The 23922-nt window shown below is 42.8% G+C and overlaps 1 protein-coding gene across 2 annotated transcripts in view; it reads right to left on the minus strand.

Annotated features, from left to right (window-relative positions):
* Nucleotides 1-2393: 2393 nt before the first annotated feature.
* LOC140281408 (diacylglycerol kinase delta) overlaps nt 2394-23922 on the minus strand; it is a 73725-nt gene continuing 52196 nt past the window's right edge. For both annotated transcript variants that reach the window (XM_072375825.1, XM_072375826.1), the window contains 21 exons: nt 23687-23846; nt 23387-23495; nt 20890-21029; nt 19747-19834; nt 18932-19023; nt 17759-17858; nt 15170-15235; nt 12868-13039; nt 12659-12757; nt 12486-12564; nt 12302-12409; nt 11354-11450; nt 11133-11240; nt 10889-11002; nt 10361-10495; nt 9580-9743; nt 7670-7775; nt 7293-7382; nt 6579-6692; nt 6317-6428; nt 2394-6042 (listed from right to left, as the gene is read on the minus strand). In XM_072375825.1, coding sequence (XP_072231926.1) covers nt 5990-6042; nt 6317-6428; nt 6579-6692; nt 7293-7382; nt 7670-7775; nt 9580-9743; nt 10361-10495; nt 10889-11002; nt 11133-11240; nt 11354-11450; nt 12302-12409; nt 12486-12564; nt 12659-12757; nt 12868-13039; nt 15170-15235; nt 17759-17858; nt 18932-19023; nt 19747-19834; nt 20890-21029; nt 23387-23495; nt 23687-23846 — 2306 coding nt within the window. In that variant the 3' untranslated portion in view covers nt 2394-5989. The remainder of the gene's footprint in view (nt 6043-6316; nt 6429-6578; nt 6693-7292; nt 7383-7669; nt 7776-9579; nt 9744-10360; nt 10496-10888; nt 11003-11132; nt 11241-11353; nt 11451-12301; nt 12410-12485; nt 12565-12658; nt 12758-12867; nt 13040-15169; nt 15236-17758; nt 17859-18931; nt 19024-19746; nt 19835-20889; nt 21030-23386; nt 23496-23686; nt 23847-23922) is intronic.

Raw genomic sequence — 23922 nt, forward strand, 5'->3', positions numbered from 1 at the left:
GAAATCTGAATTATACCTCACAGAAATAATCAACTGGTGCCTTGCATTAAAGTCACACTTCAGCAGTTATTATGCCCCTAAAAACTTCAAACTTCATATTGTCTTGACTGCATAAAAAAAGAAAGTTGACCTGTCAGACTCCTCTGGGTTCCCACCAGGTCTCAGCTGCTGGTATAACCTCAATGTTTGACGGCACAGTCGTTGTAAAAAGGCTAAATGGTGCTGAGGTGAATATCTAATGCTAATGTGCAGATAGCAACTGATTGTATCAGGTTTATACATTTATACATTTGATTGAGGTGGTTTTTGACCATTTCAAAGAAGAGAATGAACAAAAAACACTTTGCAAATCACTCTTGTTGATGTCCACCGCAGTTGTTTTTGTTTTTTTCACCTCAAGGTTTGTTTCTATCACGATAACTACTTCTTCAACTGAATTACAACCACTAGCAACATGACCGATACTGTCACCAGTATCTGGCATCACACGACAGTTCAGTTTTTTCATTTTAAAACCAGTCAATGTGTCTGATTCGCATTTATTTCACGTCACTTTTTGAAAGATTGCAGATTTGCTTATGGCTTATTAATAAATGCAGAAGTATTAAAGACAATACAAACATTTCAATGTAGAAAATAGCTTATTAAGTAAATGTCCTATGTCTACATCTGTAAGCATTTTACTTACACTATTTAGGCATTCTTTTGCATTATTTCTGTAATGTAGGAGCATTTATTCCACTTCCATTTCACTCATTCATAGAGTCACACCTACAAGACATTCCAAAGATATCATACACTTAAAAAAAGGTCTCCAAAATAGAAATGTTATTCTTATCAATCCATCAATATGCAGTGCCAGATATATTCACTACATATTGATGGAATGAGGTACAGGCTTTCATTGCCTCCATGACGACGCCATTTCATTGCAACTCAAACAGTATGACCTTAAGCTGAATCTATGCCTCAATGTCAGACTGAAGGAGCCTATGGCATAATGATGCTCAAGCATAGTGCTCCTGTTAGTTTGCTCATATCTCAACGGCCATTTCCCTGCCTGCAGCTGTCTGGTATTTTAAAAGCTCAGACGCTGCATAGAAACCCTCAATCAATCATTTATTGTAACTACTTTCTGTTGTAGCAATTTCAAAAGCTCAAACATTATCAGCTCCCGGCACAGTCACAGAACAAGAGTTACATCCTGTAACTATTTTTTTTTTTAATCATCACTGTTCAAAGCAGTGTCAGAAATCCAGAAGCCAACTAAGGGCAAACTGGCACCGACACACGTTGCACAAGCATGAATACTCATTAGATGGTATTTAATGAAAGGGAATTACAAATGTCCTGAACTGTTGGCAAATCGCCTCGTACTCCAGCGCTCTGCAAAAGAAACAGAAAATGCAAAAGCTTTTAAGTTTATCCCAAAGCTGTTTCTGCCTCACGTAACAATTGTTACATTTAAGACTGTGGTAATTATCTTATATTAACTTGTTCATTTCAATTAGCTAATTAGCCTAAGTTTTGCATCCAGCTACTTATGCAGCAATCTCTGACAGCTCTTCAGTTCTCATGCAGCAACTGACCGAATCTTAGCTTTCACTGCACCTCACCCATATCCTCAATGATCAATCTTGTATAGCTTCAGGCTGCAACGCGTTACAATCCGTAATCGTAGTATAGGACGCATCCTCTCTCAGTTCCCCAACACCTTTACTTCTCTTTCCAAGTGTAAGTCCTCACTAAGACCAAAAAAGTGGAGCACATCAGTCCAGCTCTGAAGTCTTTACACTGGCTGCCTGTCCATCAGAGGATAGACTTTAAAGTTCTGATGCTGGTCTATAAAGCTCTGAATGGTCAAGGACCAAAATACATCAGTGACCTCCTGACCCACTATGAACCTTCCAGACCCCTCAGGTCATCTGGATCCGGTTTTTTATCAGTTCCCAGAGTCAAAACCAGTCAAGACATGGAGAAGCTGCATTCAGCTTCTATGCTCCACATGTCTGGAACAAACTCCCAGAAAGCCTCAGATCAGCTGAAACACTCAGTGTATTTAAGTCCAAATTGAAGACACACCTATTTTCAGCTGCATTTGAATAAGCTTGAGTTTCAAAACGGAATAATGTTTTAACTATTGATTTTATCTTTCATATATATAATTTTTTCTGATTTTATCTATTGTTCTTATTTCCTTCTTTTGTTTAAATTTTAAATCATGCTTTTTATTTCTTCTGTTTTAATGTCTCTGTGAAGCACTTTGAATCACCTTGTTGTTGAATTGTGCTATACAAATAAACTTGCCTTGCCTTGCCTAAGATGTATAAAAACTTATAAAAACAGCAAGAGCAGCACACAATCATCAACGTTTGACATAAATGGACACAACGTTCACACTTCAGTAATTCATTTAATCTCCAGAGGGTTGCACTGACTTTGTCTTGTTACACACTGCACATGATAACACAATAAAACACCTCGCAATGTACAAGGTCGTGCGACATCTAATCCGGCTTCCAGGATTGAGCACAGGGTCTTGATATATTGGCTGCTCAGAAAAGGGGGGGTGCGTTCACAACGTTGTCTATTCAATACTGTTGCGCAAATGTGTAATTCCTGTAAGTTCTTCTGCTGTCATTTTTGCGTCCAGGTAAGTCCTTGGAAGAGTTTCAGTCCAAGATTACATATTTGCAGTTTGAAAGAAAGGGGGAAAAAAAGCACAAAATTGAGCAAAAACATGAGCCAAAATGATGATGCCTTTTTAAAGAAGAGAGGGAAAAATATATGAAGAAATCAGGTTAAAGACATTTAAAAACAGGCAACTTGTTATCGAAAAATGGCTTTCGTATGTGTATTCCTCAACATCTTTGTGGTCATTGTCAGTACAACGTGATAATTAAATTAAGATACATAAAAATTTACCCAAACATCGGCTTAACAAAGGCTGCAATTCTCTTTTGTGTAAACAATTAGTTAAAAGTCTATAAATAACAATGAAAAATTTCATTATGTTGGCTTAAAGTTTTAATCATTTTAAAATTACCTTTACTTTTAGATTACATGTTCAATACCGATTGGTCCAAAGACACTTTTATAACGTTGTGACAGTGACACGAATATCACATGTATTCCCATCATAAGCATTATCGTTTAATGCAAGGAGTCAAGCTACTGTGGATGTAATTTCAAAACCACCAATGTCGTAAACATTTGTTTTTACAGTTATATATATTTATCATTCTTTTACAATTGGTTAGATATATTACATTTTACCAACACATTTGTCTGTATACATTTTTCATAAATAAAATAGTTTTGTAATCAAATCAATTAAAAAAAATGCTCATAGACACTCAAAAATCTTAACACACACACGTACGTCTTTTTTTTTCCTGTTAAGTTTGCTTCTTTGTAAAGTGCAAGGCAAGATACAGTAAACTTTGAAATGTACGTACGACACACAACAACTTTCGCATCTGAAGCGCATCATAAGCTCGCACACTCTCACACATACCTTGTAAGTCTCAAACCTGAAGGACAGACTTGGCACAAAACCACTAAAGCCTCTAAGGTGTAAAGCGTATAGCCGGCACACTATGGATACAGTAGCACAATCCTACCACAGCTAAATATCTACAGCGCCTCACAGTGACTACATCCCATCTAGGGTTCGCACAAGAAAAATGTGAAAATAACAGAAATTAAGGATCACTTCCTTTAACGTCAACAGGTAGAAGCACTGAAGTGGTATCTTCATATGCTTTAAAAGTTCTTAAGCATTAAAATTTAGCTTTGTCCATCTTCAGGAAACAAAATAGTGTCCTTGGTCTCTTTAAAACTTTTAAAAGTCCCGGCTAAGTATTACAAATCCGGTTATCAAAAGAGTTTCCGTAAAGTAGCTAAACATTTTAGCTAGCAACATTCGTAGCTAACATCTTAGCTAGTATTTGACTGCGATTTAACCTTTGAGTGGATATTACCTCTTTATTACATCCTGCCAATTAAAATGTTAATACTAAATAAGCAAATTTCACATTTTTGCTGTTTTAAGTTTTAAGTCTTATTGTCTTGACATGTTTGTTGAATGCTGTTCAATCAGAGTGGTGTTAGCCTCACAACGAATTTCACCCAGCTTCTGACACACTTTAAGAGGGATCACTACATTTTGTCTCATCTATTGCATGTGACCATTTAACCTAACACCTTTGGTCAAGAAAAAAAAAGAAAGGTTTTGTAACTGATAACCAGCTTATATGTTGAAATTTGTCTCTTTTATGACTGTAGTATCTCTGTCCCTTTGTTTAGCACATCTCCATACTCTTCTCTCCTTAATTAGCTGAAAGATGATCTAAACTTTGACACGAGTTCTGACTATAAATAACAAATAAGCATGAAAATTCTGGTGCATTCCTTAAAGGATTGTTTAGAGAAAAAGGGTAGGAGTTGCATCCCGAATTCCAAATTTTAGCCATTGCAGAACAGCAAACAAATTCCGATATTTAACCTTTGTGGTTTATGTAAATCAACGTACCCTCAACATTTTTTCCCTTCTCATTTTCTCTTAGTTGGTGGACTTTTCGTAGCACTTTACAAAAAGAAAACAACAAAACAAATCAATGTTGATGGTCAGCGCAAACAAGCTAAAATTCACTATTTTGAGGCAATTGCCACTGTGAGGCAAAGGAAGGCTTAGTATGCATGCAAGGACACACAGAACAGCATTAATCATATGCACAAGAGTGCCAAGGAGAATTGCCAAGGAGTTTATCAAAGGAGGAAGCAACAAGGGCAAGGCCAGCTTGACAAATTACCACTGGGAAAATAAGATATGCAAAATATATATATATATATTTGTAATCATAATTATAGCGAGAGCTTTTAACCACAAACAAGGCAAAATCAAAAACTCTTTTCTTTTTATATTACATATACAATCATGTAGTATGACAAAGTACGAGTAATATACAGAGAAGCTGTTTTGTTAATGCGTCCTTGATGCTTCCTCCTTCAGTAAACACTTTCACCAGAAAAATATCAGACTTGAGTCATTTCATCTGGTGCTGCACCTCAAGATGGTTTAAAAAATGCACAGCGGGACGAGTTCTTTTGGACTCCCACGCAAGTTACATTTTAAAACTTGGTAATGTTTTTTTTTAAATCCGCCAGGCGGATAATTTCACAAGGCTTAATTACAAAAAAAAAAAGAGAAATGACTCATGTTTGAAGGTCATTACTTCTGCAGCATGGCTGCATAGACTCAAACCACAAAAGTCACACAACAGCCTATTAAGAACCACTTTAGAATCACAATAATAGAACCTTCGTGAAATCATATTGAACATCATCATTATTCACAGGTTAATACAAGTTCACAGAAGTACATTCCTCAGTATATTTTTTGCAACATTTAAAATATTCTCCAGTTTAGCAGACAATAATGTTGAGACATCTCAGTTTGTTCATTTTGTTGATTTGTCGCCATAGGAGTTTTTATGGCAGTAGCAACACAAAATAAATATGCAGTCTAAAGGCTATTCAGAAGTTAGAGCAATAAAAACAAGTAAGAGAAAAAAAGAAAGGTTTTAAAGATTGTAACAACTTATAATAGTACATATAAAATAAGATGGTTGCACATGGCATGCAAGGAGAGCACCACGTAAACATTTTTGTCCTCGTTACGTTGTTGTTCCAAACCTCCCTGCTTTTCAGTTTGATTTCCTGCTGGCCGCACTCACAGAACCAAAAGCAGAACGGCAGTGGTGAAGAAACGCAATGCAAAGCCAGGTCCCTTCTCAAAATTCAATAAAAACAAGAAGAAGAAGAAGAAGAAGAAAAAAAAATCCTCCTGCGAGTCTGAGAATGAGTGATGACATGAAAGTTGGGAGGAAGGTTTTACTTCTCTGTCTAACACCTCCGTCAACCACAGGGCTCCTGTGTGCTCCTCACCTCTGGTTGTCATGGTAATAAAAGAAACTGGTGCAGGACTTCAGTTGCCTGAAGAATCCGCCTCAGCAGCTCCACCTTTGATATCCCACGCTCCTGCAGGGGAACATGTTGATGAAAAATTGCACATCTGTTCTCTGCTTACAAAAAAACCCCAAACACAAATATTTAAAGAGGAAATCGTGCTTGTGATGCTTTGCCTACAATGATCTATGAGTAAGTAGCAGTAAAGTTACATTCCAAAGCATACATTAGAAGTGTTCCTTGTCCCAAGCTCAGGGAATCTCAACAAAATTCCTGAAATGTTACCATCCCAGATAGCAACTTCTCCGCCTAAAGTGCTGAATAAGGCCGTGTCGTGAACTTTTACCAGAGAGAGAGCTGTTGGACTTCTGCTTGTGGAGCTTCTCTTTCTCCTTCTTCACCTTGGGGATTATCTTCAGCTTCATACTGCTGCTCTTACTGCTGCTCCTCACCGTGTCCTAAAATACAGACAGACGCCGTTGGATACGAACTGGGGAATATTTTGATATCATGACACCGGTTTTCAGGCAGGCTAAGACTTAGCAAGCTCCAGTGCCGCCTGGCTGTCTGTAAGCCTGTGATAATACAACACTGCGCCCCTTCCCCACCTCCTCTGAGCACTGCATGTGCGGACAGATCCAGTGGATGTCGTCCAGCTTGTGGAGCTCAGCGCTGAGGCTGTTCAGAGTCAGGCGCAGCTCCTCTTCCTCTGGAGAGTCCGACTAATGAGGAAGACATGAGAAATGCTTATTTGTGAAATGGAATTTCAAAAGCTTGGTCCATCTGTACACCTGCAAAAGGCCACCATCTGTTCATCTTTTTTCCTGCCGTCTGCGATGATATATACACCGTGTATTTTCTCACTGGTATTTAACAGTGGACATCTGTTACTCTGTAAATGTGTGATGTTCATTATTTTCTCTCAAACTAAAGGAAATTAGCATGTTATGTTCATTTATGCTCCTTCCTTCAGTCTCATCTGTGTCGCACAAATGGTCCCAGAACCCATATTTCATCTATCAGTGAATAGAAAAATCAGTCAAAGTTAAGCCCAATTTCTGCAAAAGAGCAGACAAAAAAGAATTAGAACTTCTCCAGAATTACTGAAACTTGCTGAATGGTCGTCATGCCTGCTCTTCTGTACAAAGGAGCTGTTCTGTTGTTACAAATGCTACACACAGGCTACATGAAGCCACAGAGAACCCAAACTGAACAAAGACAAGACAGCAGAGACTGAAAGATGAGACGCCAAAGCTTAAATGGCTTTGGCAGAGTCAAAGAGACAGAAAGTGGAGAAGAAGAGAACGGGGATGACGTTGTACCAGTAGTTTTCCATCCAGCAGCATCTTGGTCTCAGCCTGAAGGACTTTGCTGCTGTTGACGATTTCCACCGCCGTGCTGCGACTCAGACACTAAAAACACAAATTAAATCACTTCACTCTCCATCTTATCGTGTCCACGAAAGCTATGGTTTTAAGCTATTCGCTGCCACAGTAACTGTATATTTGAGCTTTATTTGTCAGTGTTATTTCTTCTTATCATTATCAATAAACACACTGTATCCTTCAGGTAACAGGTTGCAAAATCAACAGCCTCCAAGATGACATAAGACTCAGGCATATTGCTGAAAATCTACAAGCTTTGCATCTCAAACTAGCCATCTGTTCATCCGTCTGGCGTCTTCGCCTCCGTGCCTTACCTCAGGGTTGGATAGTTTGGCCTCTGTGAGCACCAGGGCCGTGGCATTGACTGCGTGAGCCAACTCCTGCTCCACCAGCTTGTGGGTCTTGGCTGCCTCGCGGATCCTGGGGAGGACACCAGAATTAAGAACCAAAATAAGCCTGCGAAAGGGCTGTAATTAGAATTCCACCAAACTGAAAAGGCACAGTTCTGGTGGTTATTTTAGCCTGTTGATAGGACAAACGCTTCAGGTCTCCCTCTGTGGTTTCCCACCTTTTGACGCTGGATTTGGAACGTAATGGTGAGACTTTATCGTCTTTTACAGATAATAACAAACATCTCCAGCTTTGCGTTCTACTACATGTGACTTCTGAAATAAAACAGCAGAGGGTGAAAGGTGGATGTCTTTCTCAGTGCTGTTTTCTATCGCCGCCATGAAAAGAGGTTTGCAGACAAGACCGAAAACACAATAAATCAGAAAAACTAACAGGATGAGAACAGTAGAGGGCCACCGATTCTTTAGAAATGCAAAAAACAAACAAACAAAAGAAATTAAATGTCTCATCGCTGCAAAGGAACAAAACTTCAATAAGCTTCTTAATTGCAGTGGGATAAAGGCATCCCATAATTCACCTTCTCTGGTGTTTGAACTCACACCGCCACCCATCATCAAAGAGGAAGGTTGCTGCAAAGCAACATGTGAGACGTGCCCTGAGGTTTGGATTCTGTTTGTTTTTGTTCACCAACTTAAATGACCCCCCACACCTGACGTATTCTCCTGCAGCGTTAGAAAGTTGTTGACATGAAAGCAAAAACGCATCCAGACCTCAGCGTATATTACAGATCCTTAATCTGAATCTTCGCAATGCAAATGTCAAGGCTGAGTGGTGACAGGCCGAGTCTTTGAGGGGGAAAAGATGGACAGAAGATCTGCAGCTTGTCCACAAATATGTGATAGAAATACAGCGTTCCTCAAAGAGAGATCATCAGCTCATTCAATTGGAATCACCTTTCAGTTCAAGGAATCTGGAAGGTGCTAAAAGCCTAACCAGGGCATCCGTGATCACTTCTCCCTGAGACACATAATGCAAATTAACCTTCATTCATTAACAGCTGAGATAACCACACGGATAAGAGACTGTTAGTTCTGTTAGGCAGGAAAGGCCTGGAGGCCTGCACACCTTTCACACTCCTTTGCATCACACTTATCTTGCTTTTAGTACCAGCTGGTTTTGTTTTGCTCATTTCACTGGATGAAACCATGACAACCGAGAACATGTCTGTGGACAGTGTGATTTTTCAAGCTTTTCCCTTATTGTCAAGCCTTGACAGTGTTGGAAACACAGCCTTATGAGGTCTGGCCTGAATAAAGCGCTCTCACATCATTCATACATTTCTCTGAAAAGTGTGTGTTTAATTTCCATGACAAGATCTTCAAGATGTTTTGGTCCAATAGAAGTCCAACAAACTCAACAGTCCAATGGGACGGGGTTGTGTGGATGCAGAAAGGTTGGCTGAGATTTTAGAGCAACATAAGCTGTCTTTGAGACATCTTTTCGAGGGCTGTCAGTGTGTTTTTCAAGCAGACGACAGGAAGTATCCTCGCTGTCATAAGGTCAGTGAGGAAAGGCATCGTTGCAAAGTAGTAAAAACATTACAATCCTGGCTTTTTTTGGAATGCGTTTGTAGGCCTGAAATCCAAAAATGGATGAATATGAACATCTAAAATGAAGCTGACCAGAAAGATGTGAAATATCTTCAGAACAGATATCATACGGCCTGCATCTTAATTAAGTTTTTTCATTAGCGATTTCCATACCATCTCGTCTGTTTCTGATTTGGTGCGATGTGTGACTGGATTTGTGGTATTTCTCCTTGACTCCATCCAATAACAGCAGATCCAGTCTAGGCCGTTTTTGTGTCACGTACTTGTTGATGAGCGTGTCGGCCACGATGCCCAGCTGCTGCACCTGAGCGCACTCTTCCTCGGTCAGGTACTCCATGGACTGCTGGGAGTTAAGGCGGGGCCTGGCGGATCGGTAGCTGTCAATCTTCCTCTTGTCCTCCCACGACTTCAGCGTGCTCTCGAACGCCTGCGTGCACAAAGGTGGAGAAACATGAGGCACGTCAGCTGTAACAGCTGCTGCTGAACATGAGAAGGGAAAACAAAATAATGTGTAGACATCAAGTGAAAACTTAAGGTAGCAAAAGGAAAATCAAGTGCATTTTGTCTCACGTGTGGCCGGATTTACGAGAGAAAACCTTTTTAATCGGATGAGGCTAAAGCAGCAAAATGTGTTTCATTTCATCCACGTGAAGCGCAGGCATCCAGCAGCTGAGCACAGAACCTAAGTGTCAGTGTTTTACTCAGTGAGAGCCACTTTTAAGAGGATCAAAGAGTGAGCCAACAGCCTTCACTCTCCAAGGTGCTCAAGGAGGGAAACCATGGAAACAAACTGCCCGAATGTGCTCGGCTGAAGAGGGCTCTCAAAGGTTTGAGCGGCAGGAGGAGAGGACAAACACAGTGGGGATGGATTTGATTTAAGAAGCCCCAGAATAGAAAGAGTCCACAACATAAGCAGGGAGCCCAGTGGAGTTCCAGCTGCAACATTTATGAAAGGAGGAACGTTTCCAGCAATCTGCAGCTTCTTGTACAGCAAACGTGGACGCGTGCGTATCGCATTGCTTGCATGTTGGTGCTGGGTCTTACCCGGTCTCTGGTGAGCATTTGAGCGCGGTTCTTGTGGACGATCTTGACGATGCCTGGAGGCTGGATCCAGGCCTCTCCGTCCACCTGCACGGGAACGCCCTCCTCTCCCTGGATGGTGATCTTTACCTGCCGGCACTGACAACGTGACGGAACAGAAAGCAGAAGCAGGGTGTGAGACACGGAGCACGTGCGATAATTCTGTTCAAGGTGCCACTTTATGAAACCCCATCAAAGGAAGCAGGTCACAGAGGGCAGGTTAGGAGTCGAGTGCTTCGCTGTACAGGGAACGTTTGCTCTGCTGAGTTTTATGACCCTTTCTGCATATAAACCAAGATCATGTGACACTTTTCAATCTTTTTTGAATCCATTTAAACTACGTGTTGTAATGCAAAAAAAAAAAGTAAAAAACACCAAGGTGGATGAAACATTTTGCAAGTACCACAGTTCTACACATGCCCCAGCTCTACAGCCCTGCTAACAGACCTTTGGCAGGTTCATTTTCAGAGTGTGTGTGTGTGTGTGTGTTACCTGTGCAATGCGGTGGTGCTGCAGGTTGATGACTCGGGACACGGCCATCTGCATGCTGCCAAACACAGCCACCACCTCCAGCTTCTTATCGTCAAACGACGGAGCGCCAAAGTTCTGAGCGAGCAGACAATGCACATGAACGCCACTTTCAATCCGCTGAGTTCCCCATTTTTAAACAGAAACTCTGGTTTTATAAATCTTTTGATACGGGGCTTCTTAAAGAGTGTGAGTACACAGCACTCACATTGTCCTCCTTGGTGCCTCCCCAGAAGTTGATTCCTCCTGCATAGCTGGGGATGTTGAGAACAGCTAAACCCTGCAGACTGGGCAGAGACATGGGAACCCCGTCACACTGTGGACACAAAGAAGACGAACTGTCAGGGCAGATCAGCTGATGGAGGCTGTTACCCACAACAGAACACAAGGAGCCACATTTTATCAGCTCTTCGTGTTTGTGTGTCCCACCTCCAACTGAACTCTTTGCTCCAGGTTTTTGTAGGTCTTCTGGAGGAGCTCTTTGGTCCCCAGGACTCCGTACCACATCATGTTCTTGGTGCGACTACTGCAGATGGAGACAGCAGGAGACCACCGATCAGATCCCATTCATTACACCACAACTTTATTGATCAATGAAGTCTATCAACAAATGTGGGCTCAAGTTACCACTGATGGTGACAGAAAACTCTGCGTCAGTTTTCATCCGTATTCTAATTACCAGGGAGGCAAGTCTCCACTCTAATGCCACAGCCATCTGTCTTAATGCGTTGAGTTTCGCCAATTAAATTTTACGCTTGGATGTTGTTTTCCAGGGCAAAAATGTGCCGATCTGTGGCCCCCACCTAAGTAGCTCTTCCACTTGTGCCTTTCCAAAGTGACAACTGCCTGCAGCAGGTGAGACGCTGACAACTCATTAGTACTTCACACAGCCCCTTTAAGCTCAAAGTGCAGCGCTTTAGATGCACAAGCTCCGGAAGAGCTAATGGAGGATTCTGACCTGCGGTCGCTTCAAGGCTTTCTGGAGTGTTTCTCTTAAGCAAGCTTCCTCTGGTTAATCACTTACGATGTGGAAGTGAACAAGTAGTTGGAATGCAGGGCTTGGATAGCCTTCAGGCATATTGGATCAACTTGATACTTGAATTTTTGGGGTCCATTCTCTCCTGTCTGTGTATTTCTTCAGTATCATTCACTCCTGCTTAAAATGACAGCCTTTCTACATCATCACGTATGAATGATGACTCAGATCTGATGTTCCTGTCATGTGACGTGTGACATAGTGACATAATACAGAGGCAGAATAGCACCGGTCAAATGTCTGAATGGCTCGGAGTCCAAACATTTACTGGTAGCGTATATTAGGGACGTTAAATCGCCATATTATCAAAGCGCAACAGCAACATTTCCAACATTTCACACCTGCATTTTTTGGGGTGCTCGTCTCTCTTGTTGTTGAACTCCAGGGAGATTTTGGCGTCCAGGCCGATGCCAAAGTAGTTATTCATCACGCACTTCTCTGAGCATTGTCTGAGGACACATGTGTTAATTAATGCACGCTGACACACGCAGGTGTAGAAAAGCAGGTGCACCCACTCAGACTTACACAGAGTCCTCACTGAAGGTGATGGTGTTGAGGCTCTCGGGTTTCTCCAGGACGATGGGGGTCGTGGGACTCAAGCCTCCTGCACCGGGACAGATTCATTTTTGCTTAATCACATAAGCCGTGTGTAAAAACAGCTCTTTTGGGGTACGTCTCGTCACTAAAAGAACACTTACGTGGCTCGGCATCCTTCAGCTCCTCGCTGTTCTCTCTTTTGATGGAGGATGAGGACGGCATCCTCTGGACCTGCGTGTGTCTGTTCTGCTCGTCCACCACTGAAATGATGACGCGTGGTCAGTGAACTGCACACAGCATGCCCATATCTAGACGTTTCAAAATGACAGCGGCATATAAAGGAGGGGAGGAACAAAGGCTGCTTGGCTACCTTTCTCGGCCTGCTCGATGATCTGCCTCAGAGCTTTCTTCAGACTGTTGGCCCTGAGCATCAGCTGCTCCTTGGACCGATATGTTTTGCCCTCTGAACCCGACTCGCCGCCGCTTTCGCCGGGACTCGAGCCACCGCTCTCCTGGCTGGGCACTGAACCTGCTGGCACAACCTAGATGAAAATAGAGTGCAAATGTGCTTAGTGCAGGAAAACCCACGAGACCCATAAAAAGATACTCCTTTACGTTCCTGTTAAGAGACTTTCAGATGGAACTCAACTCCCCCATAAGATTCCATATTATATTCATTCGATTCCATTTTATTAACAGCTGTATAACCAGAAAATCTCTTTGCATGCATTCATTTTTATCACTCCTGCTTAACCTTTTGTCGGCTCGTGTCTGACAACAAGACACCGCACTTCATATAATTTATGGACAGACCTGCAGCAGGATGAGTGGCTAAAATTCAGAGCACTTCCAGATTTACTAAGCGAGAGCATTAAATCATACTGACATTTTCAGGGTTTAGGGTTTGAGTTCCTGAAGAAAGAACAAACGGTATGTTGAAAACGCGGCAGGGGGGGGGGGGCAGCGTGATGCCTCAGGCATTTCTGCTGGGAAATCCCGGGCCCCACCTCTCATGCGGATGTTATTGTAACACATACCTAAACATTACTGTTGTACCAGTAGAGCTCTTGGTGCAAACTGTATTTGATGCAGTTCCACATTATTATGCACATTGCATTTAAGTGTCATAAAGATTCCATCTTTTGTTTTCCATTAAACACATGGATGTTGTTGTGTCTCAGGGCTCTTTGGATCGCTGAAATCAATCTCAGACAGCTGTAAAAATGTGTTTGCCAGTTAAAGGAAAAGGAGCCCAATTAAAGGAAAACCTGCAGACGAACGACGTTCCACATTATTAAGCAAGACCACCATTTTCAAGCAATATGGGAAAGAAAAAGGCTCTCTCTGCTGCTGAAAAGCGTGAAGTAGTTCAATGCCTTGGATAAGATAGGAAAACCTCAGATATTTCACAAAATCTTAAGCGTGATCATCGTACTGTTAAGAGATTTGTGGCTGATTCAGAGCACATAAAGGCAGAATGAGGAAGGTTTCTGCCAGACAAAAGCATCCGATTAAGAGAGCAGCTGGAGTCCCGCGAACATCACGGTGTAGGATCCTCCAGAGGCTTGCAGGTATGCAGAAACCTTCTACTCGGCCACCTCTGACCGATGCTCACAAGCAGAAACGGCTGCAGTGGGCCCAGAAATACACAAAGACTCTTTTCAAACAGTTGTTTGCTGATGAGTGCCATGCAATCCTGGATGGACCAGATGGATGGAGTAATGGATGGTTGGTGGACAGCCACCATGTCCCAACAAGGCTGCCACGTCAGTCATGAGGAGAGAACTGGGTGGGAGTTTCTGACTGAACACTTTCTTCCATGGCACAGAAAGAAGAACCGTGCTTCCCGTAACAAAATCATCTCAAGGAATCCCTCTGCATCACTGGCTGCTGTGGGCATAAGAGGAGATAAACTCATGGTGGGGCCCCCATCCTCCCCCGACCTCAACCCTAACTGAGAAGAAACTTTGGGAGCATCCTCAAGCGACAGATCTATGAGGGTGGGAGGCAGTTCCCATCCAAACAGCAGCTCTGGGAGGCTATTCTGACATCCTGCAACGGAATTCAAGCAAAAACTCTCCAAAAACTCACAAGTTCAATGGATGCAAGAATTGTGAAGCTGCTGTCCTATTTGTTAACATGTAACTTTACCTATTAATATGTTTTTGATTGAAATAGCTTTTGAATTTAGTAAATATGACCTCAACAAATGACCATTTTCAATTCTTTACAGCCTATAAAATCTTTTGAAACTCTGTTGACGACTTGAAAATGATGCTGACTGTGATTTGCATTGACTATTTAAGAAAATCAGAGACACGCGGTGTAGAGGTCTAGCAGGGTTCAGGGCTCTGAGATTCGGGGCTATCTGGTGGAAAACGGGGATCTGCTCAATTTTTAGACAGGTGGTCATGATGTTATGGCTGATCTTTACACATTATAATAACATGGAACAAAACTAACACAGAACAAAAAAAAAAAACAGAAATTCTAAGTGTTAAAAAACAGTCAGTCTACATTGGAGGGTTGCTAATTGCGACAGCAAAGCATTTCATATCTTTTGTGATAAAAACTCCTCCACTTTGGCTCTTCTGCATGCTTTAAATCGGCATTTACGACGACTCCGATCCCTTTGACCGCTTCATAGCGATAAAAAGAGGAAACATCGTTACCTGCGCCTCTGCCTCCTCGCTCAAGGCCTTGACCAGGGAATCGAGTTTCTCATTCAGCAGCGCGCACTGGGAGAGAAGAAGAAGAAATAGAGAGGAAGGAAGTGAAGAAGTCATTTTTATTGTTTATATTGCTCCCCTGCCCACTTTAGACTCACATAAAAGGAGTGGAGATTTGGAGATAAGAGCACGCAGAACTTTGTGAAATGCTGCTCATTGTGTGGAGCTGCAGTAAAACCTAATATCAGCCTGAAATCAATACACGCTGTTTTACAGCTCAGAGACGGCCTCTATTTGGAGAAGTAATGGGCCCATTTCCTGCCAGGCAACAATGGAGCGTCACGTTATTTGGAAAAGAAAACCGATAAGTGGGATGTGACTCAGAGAGGTTTGGTGGAGGCGCCTCTGCCAGCTGAGAAGAGTTTGATTAGTAAAAAAACTGGTGAGACAAACAGCTTTATTCCAGTCAATTACTGGGTTTAACCCCTAAACATCAGGGATAATGTTTTTCTTATTTCATTTTAGTTGTTTGTTTGGCAACTAAATCGAATTCTGAGTCAGACTCAGTATTATCAAATACTTCCACCAGTACAGGTGGGACTTTGACATTTAATTCGAAAAGATAACACAAGTCATCTTGAACTGTAAAGGAATAAAGTCACGTGTTGAAGTTGGTGCAAATGCCCGAAGAATGCATGTGATGGGTCTCCACCCATGGAGTTAAACTCCATCTTTTTCCAACAGGCAGCTAGAAGAGGCAGCAAAAAACCAACGCAGCCCCTCCTCAGCATTGCTTTCCTTTGCCTTGGACATGCGCACTCTGATCCGGTCCCATTGTAGGCAGAATGGATGCTACCGTACTATTTGCATCTGTGAGGGTTTGAGTTCACATTTCATCAGCAGGTGAGATCCATTGCTACCCACACCTGTGACTGTAGTCTCTGAAAACTGTTTCATCTCATTCATCAGGCGAATTTCAATCACATTTTTTAAACTTTGCTGAAAAGAAAATTCTAATTAAACATGTTTCCATTCACACAAAAATGAAAACAGGCTGCATGGTGTTGTCAGAGGGTGGTGGTTTAAGCTACCCTTAAGAGTTGTGTTGTTGTTTTTTACCCCAGTTCAGCTTATTTTGATGGTTCTTTCATATCATCAAGAGACAATGTTCATTCTCTAAAAACAGAAACAGCTGGATGTTTTGTGATCAGTCATATTAACCATGTCAGAACTCGTTTCATGGTTTCTACCTCCTTTCAAGACCTTTAGCACATTAAAGGGGACATATTATTGAAAAAAAAAAACATGTGTTGTGCAGTTATGCCAAAAGTCCATGCTGGTGCCGAGTCAGACAGTCCATATGTGCAAATATATGCAAACATCTGTCAGGAATCAACGCTGACTACTGTACAGTTAATCTGCATGTGCTGTGAGAAACCGCTAAAACCATAAGCTAGTAAGCTACAAAGAGAAGTTGGAGAAGAAAGCAAGAAGCCATGGCTCTTTGCCAGCTGACTTGGGTTTGCTAAGCCACAAGTTTGGCCAGGAGCTGGCAGTGAGGTTGCCAGCCTGTGAGGCTCGCTGTGAGCTAGGTGAACTAACTCTCTCTCCAGCCCTCCTGTGGGACTTGTGGGCCAGCCAGCTGGCAGCCAAGAGCTGGGCCTGCTTGCCAACTGAGCCGAGAACCTGCTCGAAGAAGCTCTTGACTACTGAGCATTGTCTTTAAATGGGAATTTAAATAGATATTACCATTCTGATACTTGACCGTGTACAATTTAGCTTGGTCCTCTTGAGAATCACACTCTGGTTTTAACACGCACAGCTAAATTAACCCAGTCTGAGAGATGCTAAACAGAACTTAGGCCTTCACACACTCCTTTCAGGCTGCGCCTTCATTTGAGCATCAGTGTCAGGAGCCAAAGCACCGGGGTGGAATCGGTGAGGTTAACAAGGAGGTCGTAACTGCTCTGTGAAACAGGGAGGGTCAGTATCAGATGCTGGGGAGTGCGGTTGTGGGTGAGGCCGATTAACATGCTCATAGATACCCAATGAATGGGGAAAAGCTGCAGAGTCAGCGCCAAGTCACCTAAAGACCATGAGATGTTTGAAATGTAAAAGGGATCAATAACTGCTGGCGTTGGACTTTAAAACCTCATAAAAGTGTGTTTTTTTTTAAATAAAAAGCGCATAATACGCTTATAGAACTCCAAAAGGTAAAGCCACCTTGAGAAATATTCTGGAAACGGGAAAATTAGTCACAACTTGGGGAAAATAACAATGTGCGTGCATAAAATTGGTCAAGAATTAAGTTATTTGTCTTGTTGAGTCTGTCACAAAAAGCAGCCTTTCCTCTTTACCTCTCAAATTCAGCCTCTGAACAGTAATGTCTCTCGAATTCTTGGAAAGAGTCAAATAAGTAAACAGGCAGAAAACAAAGGCACAGAGCAATTACTGTGCAGGAGGGAGTGGTAACACTGGACCTTCAGCTGTACACCTTACACTTTATACACACACACACACCTACACTTACCCACGAGTTAGAGTTATACAAGTGCTTACATAACACACACACACACACACACACACATTTACCTTCTTTGCCATGGCATCTGCTTCCTCCTTGTTCTCTGTGGCTCTCTCGTACGCCTTCCCCACCTCCGCCACAAAATCGTTCACAGTCCCGCACAGAAACCTGCCAGATGGGGAGGTAGCGAGCAGAGAGGAAACAGACAGAGGGGGGAGCGAGAAGGTGATTAACATCAACACAATTAAGACTGACAATCACACAGATTATGCGGTTAACATGTTGAAGATTCAGTGATTCACTGCGGTAAAGTTAACAATTACACGCACGCACCCGCGCACGCACCCGCGCACGCCTGCACCCGCGCACGCACCCGCGCACGCCTGCACCCGCGCACGCCTGCACCCGCGCACGCCTGCTGGTGTTTCATTGCCGCCTACCTGCATGTCAACTACATCGCCTCCACACTTTCACCTTTCACTGACAGCTGTTACACCGCAGTTGCATGACTCAGCTTTGGAGGGTTGTCCAAACGCACACGCTCCTGCTTTAGGAAAATATCACACTCTGAAATGAAGCGCGCCCTCAGCAGCTGCACACAAGTTTCATCTCCCGTTAGAGTTTCAAGTACTTCCCTGCCCATGTTTTGATCAATATCTTGTTATGCTTGAAAAAGGGAAAAGGTGACGCTGACATTGGGTTTTTTGGGGGGATCTATTAGAGAAAACTGCAGCCTTGAAGCTAAACCTGTTAAAATGTGTGTCTGGAAATTTACGTGGTAGCAAAATAAAAAACAAAGCAGCTACACTTTTTACGTTTCCATCAAAGTGCACATATCCCAAAGTCCCTGAGGAGCTCCAGATGTGATCCGGGTCTGATTGCCAATTAGCGGTCAGTTGAAAGCACACGGGAGAGAGGTGGAGAAAAGTGCTCTGTGATGCACTTTTCCCAACGGAGGACGGCTCTGCACTAATGCACCGAGGATGACCCTAAATACTGATTCGTCCGTCTCTCTCGCTCTCAGGCTGCTGCACACACTCGCAGGCTTAAGTGTTTGTGCATCCTCAGGATGAGGTAGAAGCAAAAAAAATCAATACCTGCTGAACAGACACTCTTTCTGTGCCCATTTCTCTCATCATCACTCTTCTCTCTCTTTTTTTTTACCTCCTTTTGTCCTGGTTTTATTAACCCTTCATTTTCATCTGAAATGAAATGTTTCTTATAGAATTCGTGGCACGTACTTGGCAGAGGAGATGACGTCACTGTGGTTGTCCGAGTCCAGAATCTTGGCCAGGTGAGAGGCCACGGAGTCTGCATACTGAGTGATGTGGACCTAAGACGTAGAGAGAGAGAAACAATGAAGCCGTAGAAGGTTTTTTTTGCCCATCCCTGCGCCATGAACTAGTACCATCACAGGTGCAAACACCTTCACTTCACTTCACTTCTACAGAGAGGTGTAAACAAGCTGAATCTGTCCGGGAAATTGTCTCAGGGCTCCAAGCAGAGGTGCGATTTCTTCATCTGGAAACCAGGAGTTATGCTGATACACCCGACCAGTTACAGTTATGTGAAAAATAAACTACTCCACTGTGAATTTTGAGGTTTTATGTACCAGGACAAACAAACAAACAAAAAGAAATCACCTGGTCTTAAAATGAGGTTAATACACCCTCAGATGAACGAGGTGTTACACTGTGTCATTATTCCTGAGCCAAAATACAGAAGCGGTGTGTGGAAATCTGAGTAAAAGGTGGGAATTTAGTTATTGTGGTGAAATATCGCAGAGACGTAACCATTTCCAACCACATCCTTCATATTAGGCAGTTTGAGAGGCAGAGATCGGCTCTCTTTCCAATTGCAGCCATGCTCTTTGTCAATATCAACACCACTCCCTGTGGTTTAGGTCTGATTGCTTTGGCTTCCACCTGCCAGGATCAATTGATTCTCAGCGGATGTTTTCCCAAATAATTCCTCTCCACTTTGTGAGCCCCGGCTTTTATGGATGCCATCTGTCAAAAGGCAGACAGCCTCCCCAAAGCCGTGCTGGGTGATTTACCTGAAGGGGAGAATCCAGGCTGTCGTCTTCCTTCACCATCAGCGTGTGTTTGTTGGTGGTGGGCACCTCGTATGTCATCACGCTCCATCTGAAATGCACGACCAGATGAAAGACTTGATCAGTTGGAGAACAGAGACCGGCTCAGAGGCAGGGACTTTGGTGTAAAAGCTGTGCTGTGTTAGTTATTCTCAGGTTTGATTTATTTGCATGTCGTGAATAGAAAGCAGTTGCAGCAACATGTAAAATGACCATTTGCATCCTTAACTTCAGAAACTGAGATGTTGTTTTCTAAGATGCTGCTGAAACCTTTCTTTGGGTCTCGTTTTGCAGCTCTTTGGAAACTTATCTCAAAAGTTTCCTTATTGTGTTGTATTTTCTGAAATGGAACGTCTTTGATCTTTCTGATTTTACATTACCAAACCATCACTAAAAAGAAGGAGCTGCTGAAGAGTGAGGAAGAAGATGAAGCTCGTGATGGGAAGTCTGCTAACTGAGCGCGTCAGGCAGGTATGTGTGGCATGTTCCATTAGTTTCACATTCCAACATGCGAACAGAACAAACAGGAAGTCTTTGTTGAAGGCTTTGTTGTGACTGAGTAGCAGGCCTCACTGTCATTTTACATGGATTAGCTCAAATTTACCTTGAAGACTGTCATTCATCAGCAAAAGACAGTCGACATAGGCAGCGAAGACTCAGTGTCTCATGTACAGGTGAGAAGAAAACTCCAAAAAAACAGTTGGCTAAAAATAACTCTTTGGGCCTGTATTTGGACATATTCTGTACTCAAGCTGCTTGATTTTGCACCTATCATTGCTCAGCCCCAGAGCATCAGAAGTAACTTTTAACAGTATGAACTGAAACAGAATGAAATGAATAGCCTTTGGTAGAGGACTTTCATCCACTTATCTTTATTGCTTTCACTGCTGCTCGCTCCTGGCTGCTGCCCTTAACTAAAGTAAGTAAAGTGAAATCTAAAAAAGCCCTTTTATTTGGGAATCCCTCCAACAGCTTTCAAGAGCTCACTCTGAACCTCCTGGTCACAGGTCACCTGAAACTCACTTACCGTACTCTAGAACGGGAAAGTGAAAGTCACAAAGAGAAACTAACGGAGAATCCTCCACCCTCGCTGTCTTTGGGTCTCACCTGTCCAGCATTTTGGTGGTGGCTCTCTCCAGCTTCTCCAGGATCTGCAGCAGCTGAGCGTCGTCATCGCAGAGGCCTCCCCAGCCCAGAACGCGAGCCAGGTCGTTACCAGTGCCCAGGGGCAGCACGCCGAGCTGACACTGTGGAGACGCCGCAGAGTAATCAGAGACTGTGATAGACATCAGTGAACAGTAGCATCAGCACAGATTTGATGGAACACATTTTCTTTTAATGAAATTCCTCCTGGAGCCAATTCAGAGCATCAGTGATTTGGAAAACTCTCCCATCTACAACTTTTAATACAGAACTATACATTTTAAGGCTGCCAGTAAAGTATTTCTCCCTCTGATGTCATGTTTTAGGGTTTATAAACTGCATTAACTTCTTTTGCCATTTTTTCCATTACCTGGGACAATAGAGTGCGGTTCGACCTGGCTGTTCTATTCTTTGAGTTCCGGGGTGGGTACAGCTGTTTATCATCGAGGCGTTTCTGAGAGACTCGCTGAGTGTATTTATTTCATTACATTGATTTAGCTGACGCTTTTTTCCAAAGCAACTTATACTGGGTGTAGAGTATGGGATGGCGATGGCAGTGAGTGAGTCTGAAACAGGCTTTTAGTCCAGAAGGGTGCGGATGTCTTTTAGGAGTCGTAACGACTTAAGCACTCCAGAACTCAACACCGTCAGCAGAATGAATAAAAGAAAAAAAATACGATTAGTCTGTGGACCCGGCAGAGAGGATGCTGTTTACACCAACAAGTGAGGCTTCTCTCTGACCAATCAGCAGTCTGGAAAGTTGAACAGTCAACCTGCAGTATGGGCTCTGCTCGCTTGAAACGTTGGCTGAAGTGGTGGCAAAAAAAAAGTTTTGCAATCAATTATGGGGAACTTCCTCCAACAAAAAACTGTACCGTTGATTAATGGAACAAACCCATCCTTAAGTTTCACATTTCCAATCTGACGTGTAGGGATGGGAAATGTTAAGAATTTCGCAATTCCGGCTCCATTATTGATATCGCTTATCGATTCAGTTCCTTATCGATTTCCTATCGATTCTCATCCAGTTATATATAGAACAAATGGCTTTGGTTGCAGTAACCCTTTAATTTCAAGTATGCAACAACATTTTATCTATTTTCGCCTTTTCCCTGCCCCGATGAAAGGGGTAGCTACAGGGAGCCTGCCTCTGAGCCTGCCTCACTCTTGCAGTCCTTGTCAACTAAATGTTAATGGAAATTATTCATACAGTACGTCTCTAACATTATTACAATTAACAGGACCTGGAAGTTTTACGTTACAGGGCTCTCAAGTTTTGAATGCAGGCAATAGTGACCCCCCCCCGTTGGACGGATCGCAGGAGTGGGGGTCTTTCATTATTAGAGTTGTTATTAATAACTGCTCTGCTCAGACTCATGGGAGACGTGCTTGTTTCCTGCCGTTTCCATAGCGATAGTGGCGGACGTTTTCAGTTACCTGGGACCAAGCTCCCCTGCAGGAGTTGCCGCCAGTTTGTAGTTTGTCAAAGACAAACTACATTTGTGCAAAGTAATTGCATGCTGTGTGGTCAAATATTTCAGCATGTTGAAGGTATTTCCCCCCTTTGATTTTTGGTGAGACATAACCAAACTTTGGAGCGCTTCTGCTGCGACGCCATGTTGGAATCATTCTGAGCCTAAAGACGAAGCGTGCACATGACGTCATCACGTTAGCAGAACCTATAAACGGGATCGTTAGGCAGGCGGATTAACGGTTCCACGGAATCTAACTACTGGGAGACGGTTCTCGATTCCCATCCCTACTGACGTCTCTCTATTTTATGCAGCAAACACAAACAGGACATCATTCAGTATCCATAATCAGCACCGTCATCACACTTTCTGTGAAAGTATCCACAACAAACTGGTCATTGGATCTTAATACTGCTCTGTACTTCTGTCACATGCAGATTCTTACATAGCTACATGCAAATTAGATTTAAAAAAAAAAAAAGAGTTCAAATTACAACATTTTGTACCACACAGACAGAGATCAGCTGCTGGAATTGAGCCTGGTTCTGAGTGTTTAATGAGTTTAGTTCAACATGACCTAAAACGAAAGGGGATCAAACCTGATTTGAAACAGGGCTCATTTATCAGTTTAAAATAACAACCATGTTAGCATGGTGTCCATCTATGGAGATGAATTCCACAATATTAATGACTTAGTTCACTTAAGCACAGTAACATTGCTATTTCAGCCTCTGGAAGGGTGCTAGATCAGATGATTTACATCCATGGAGTTCAGATGAACATTATGATGTAAATTAATTCATGTTCATTCTTTTAATTCATGACATCACACTAAAAAAACATCAACGAGACCCCAAGTGAGAACATATTTATCTGCAATGCAAGAACAGCTGTGATATTAGCTTCTCCAGAGTCACCCCACACATCAGACGCCTCCTCCTCCTCCTCCTCCTCCTCCTCCTCCTCCTCATCCATTTAGTTGCTCTCACCTGTTTATGGAGGTTGAGTTTATCCAGCTCTGAGAGCACCCAGCCCACGCTGCCATCTCCCCCGCACACCAGAATCCGAAAAGTAACAAACTTCTGGAAGAGCCGCAGGCTGAGAGCGGAGAGAGCAGGATGACATGGGAGGAAAACATGAGGAGGGAGACATCATCCGAGCAGCGAGAGGTGAAAACTCCCTCTTATTTCATTATAGTTTATTCGATTCATTTAAATAAACAGTTCATAACGGTGACACAGAGTCGACCTTTTCCAGACTCCAACAATGATTAGGAAAGAAAAAGGTACCCGAGCTCCGGTCCTCCGTTCATCAGGTCAAACACTTGAGCTGGGTTGAGAAGCTGCTTGAACTTGCGCAGGAACTTGACCCCCTGGTTGTCCCCACTTTTGGAGTTGACTAGGACCAAAAGAGGGCTGGAGCACGACGCAGAGGTGGCCTTCCAGAAGCCTGAAATTAAAGGTTGAAAATAAGCAGCTGTGTTTTCAAAACTGACTCTTTTTAAGAAAAGCAAAACACAAGCAAA

The sequence above is a fragment of the Leuresthes tenuis genome, unplaced genomic scaffold (assembly GCF_036924035.1).
Source record: "Leuresthes tenuis unplaced genomic scaffold, fLeuTen1.0.hap1 SCAF_22, whole genome shotgun sequence".
NCBI classification, from domain to species: Eukaryota; Metazoa; Chordata; class Actinopteri; order Atheriniformes; family Atherinopsidae; genus Leuresthes; species Leuresthes tenuis.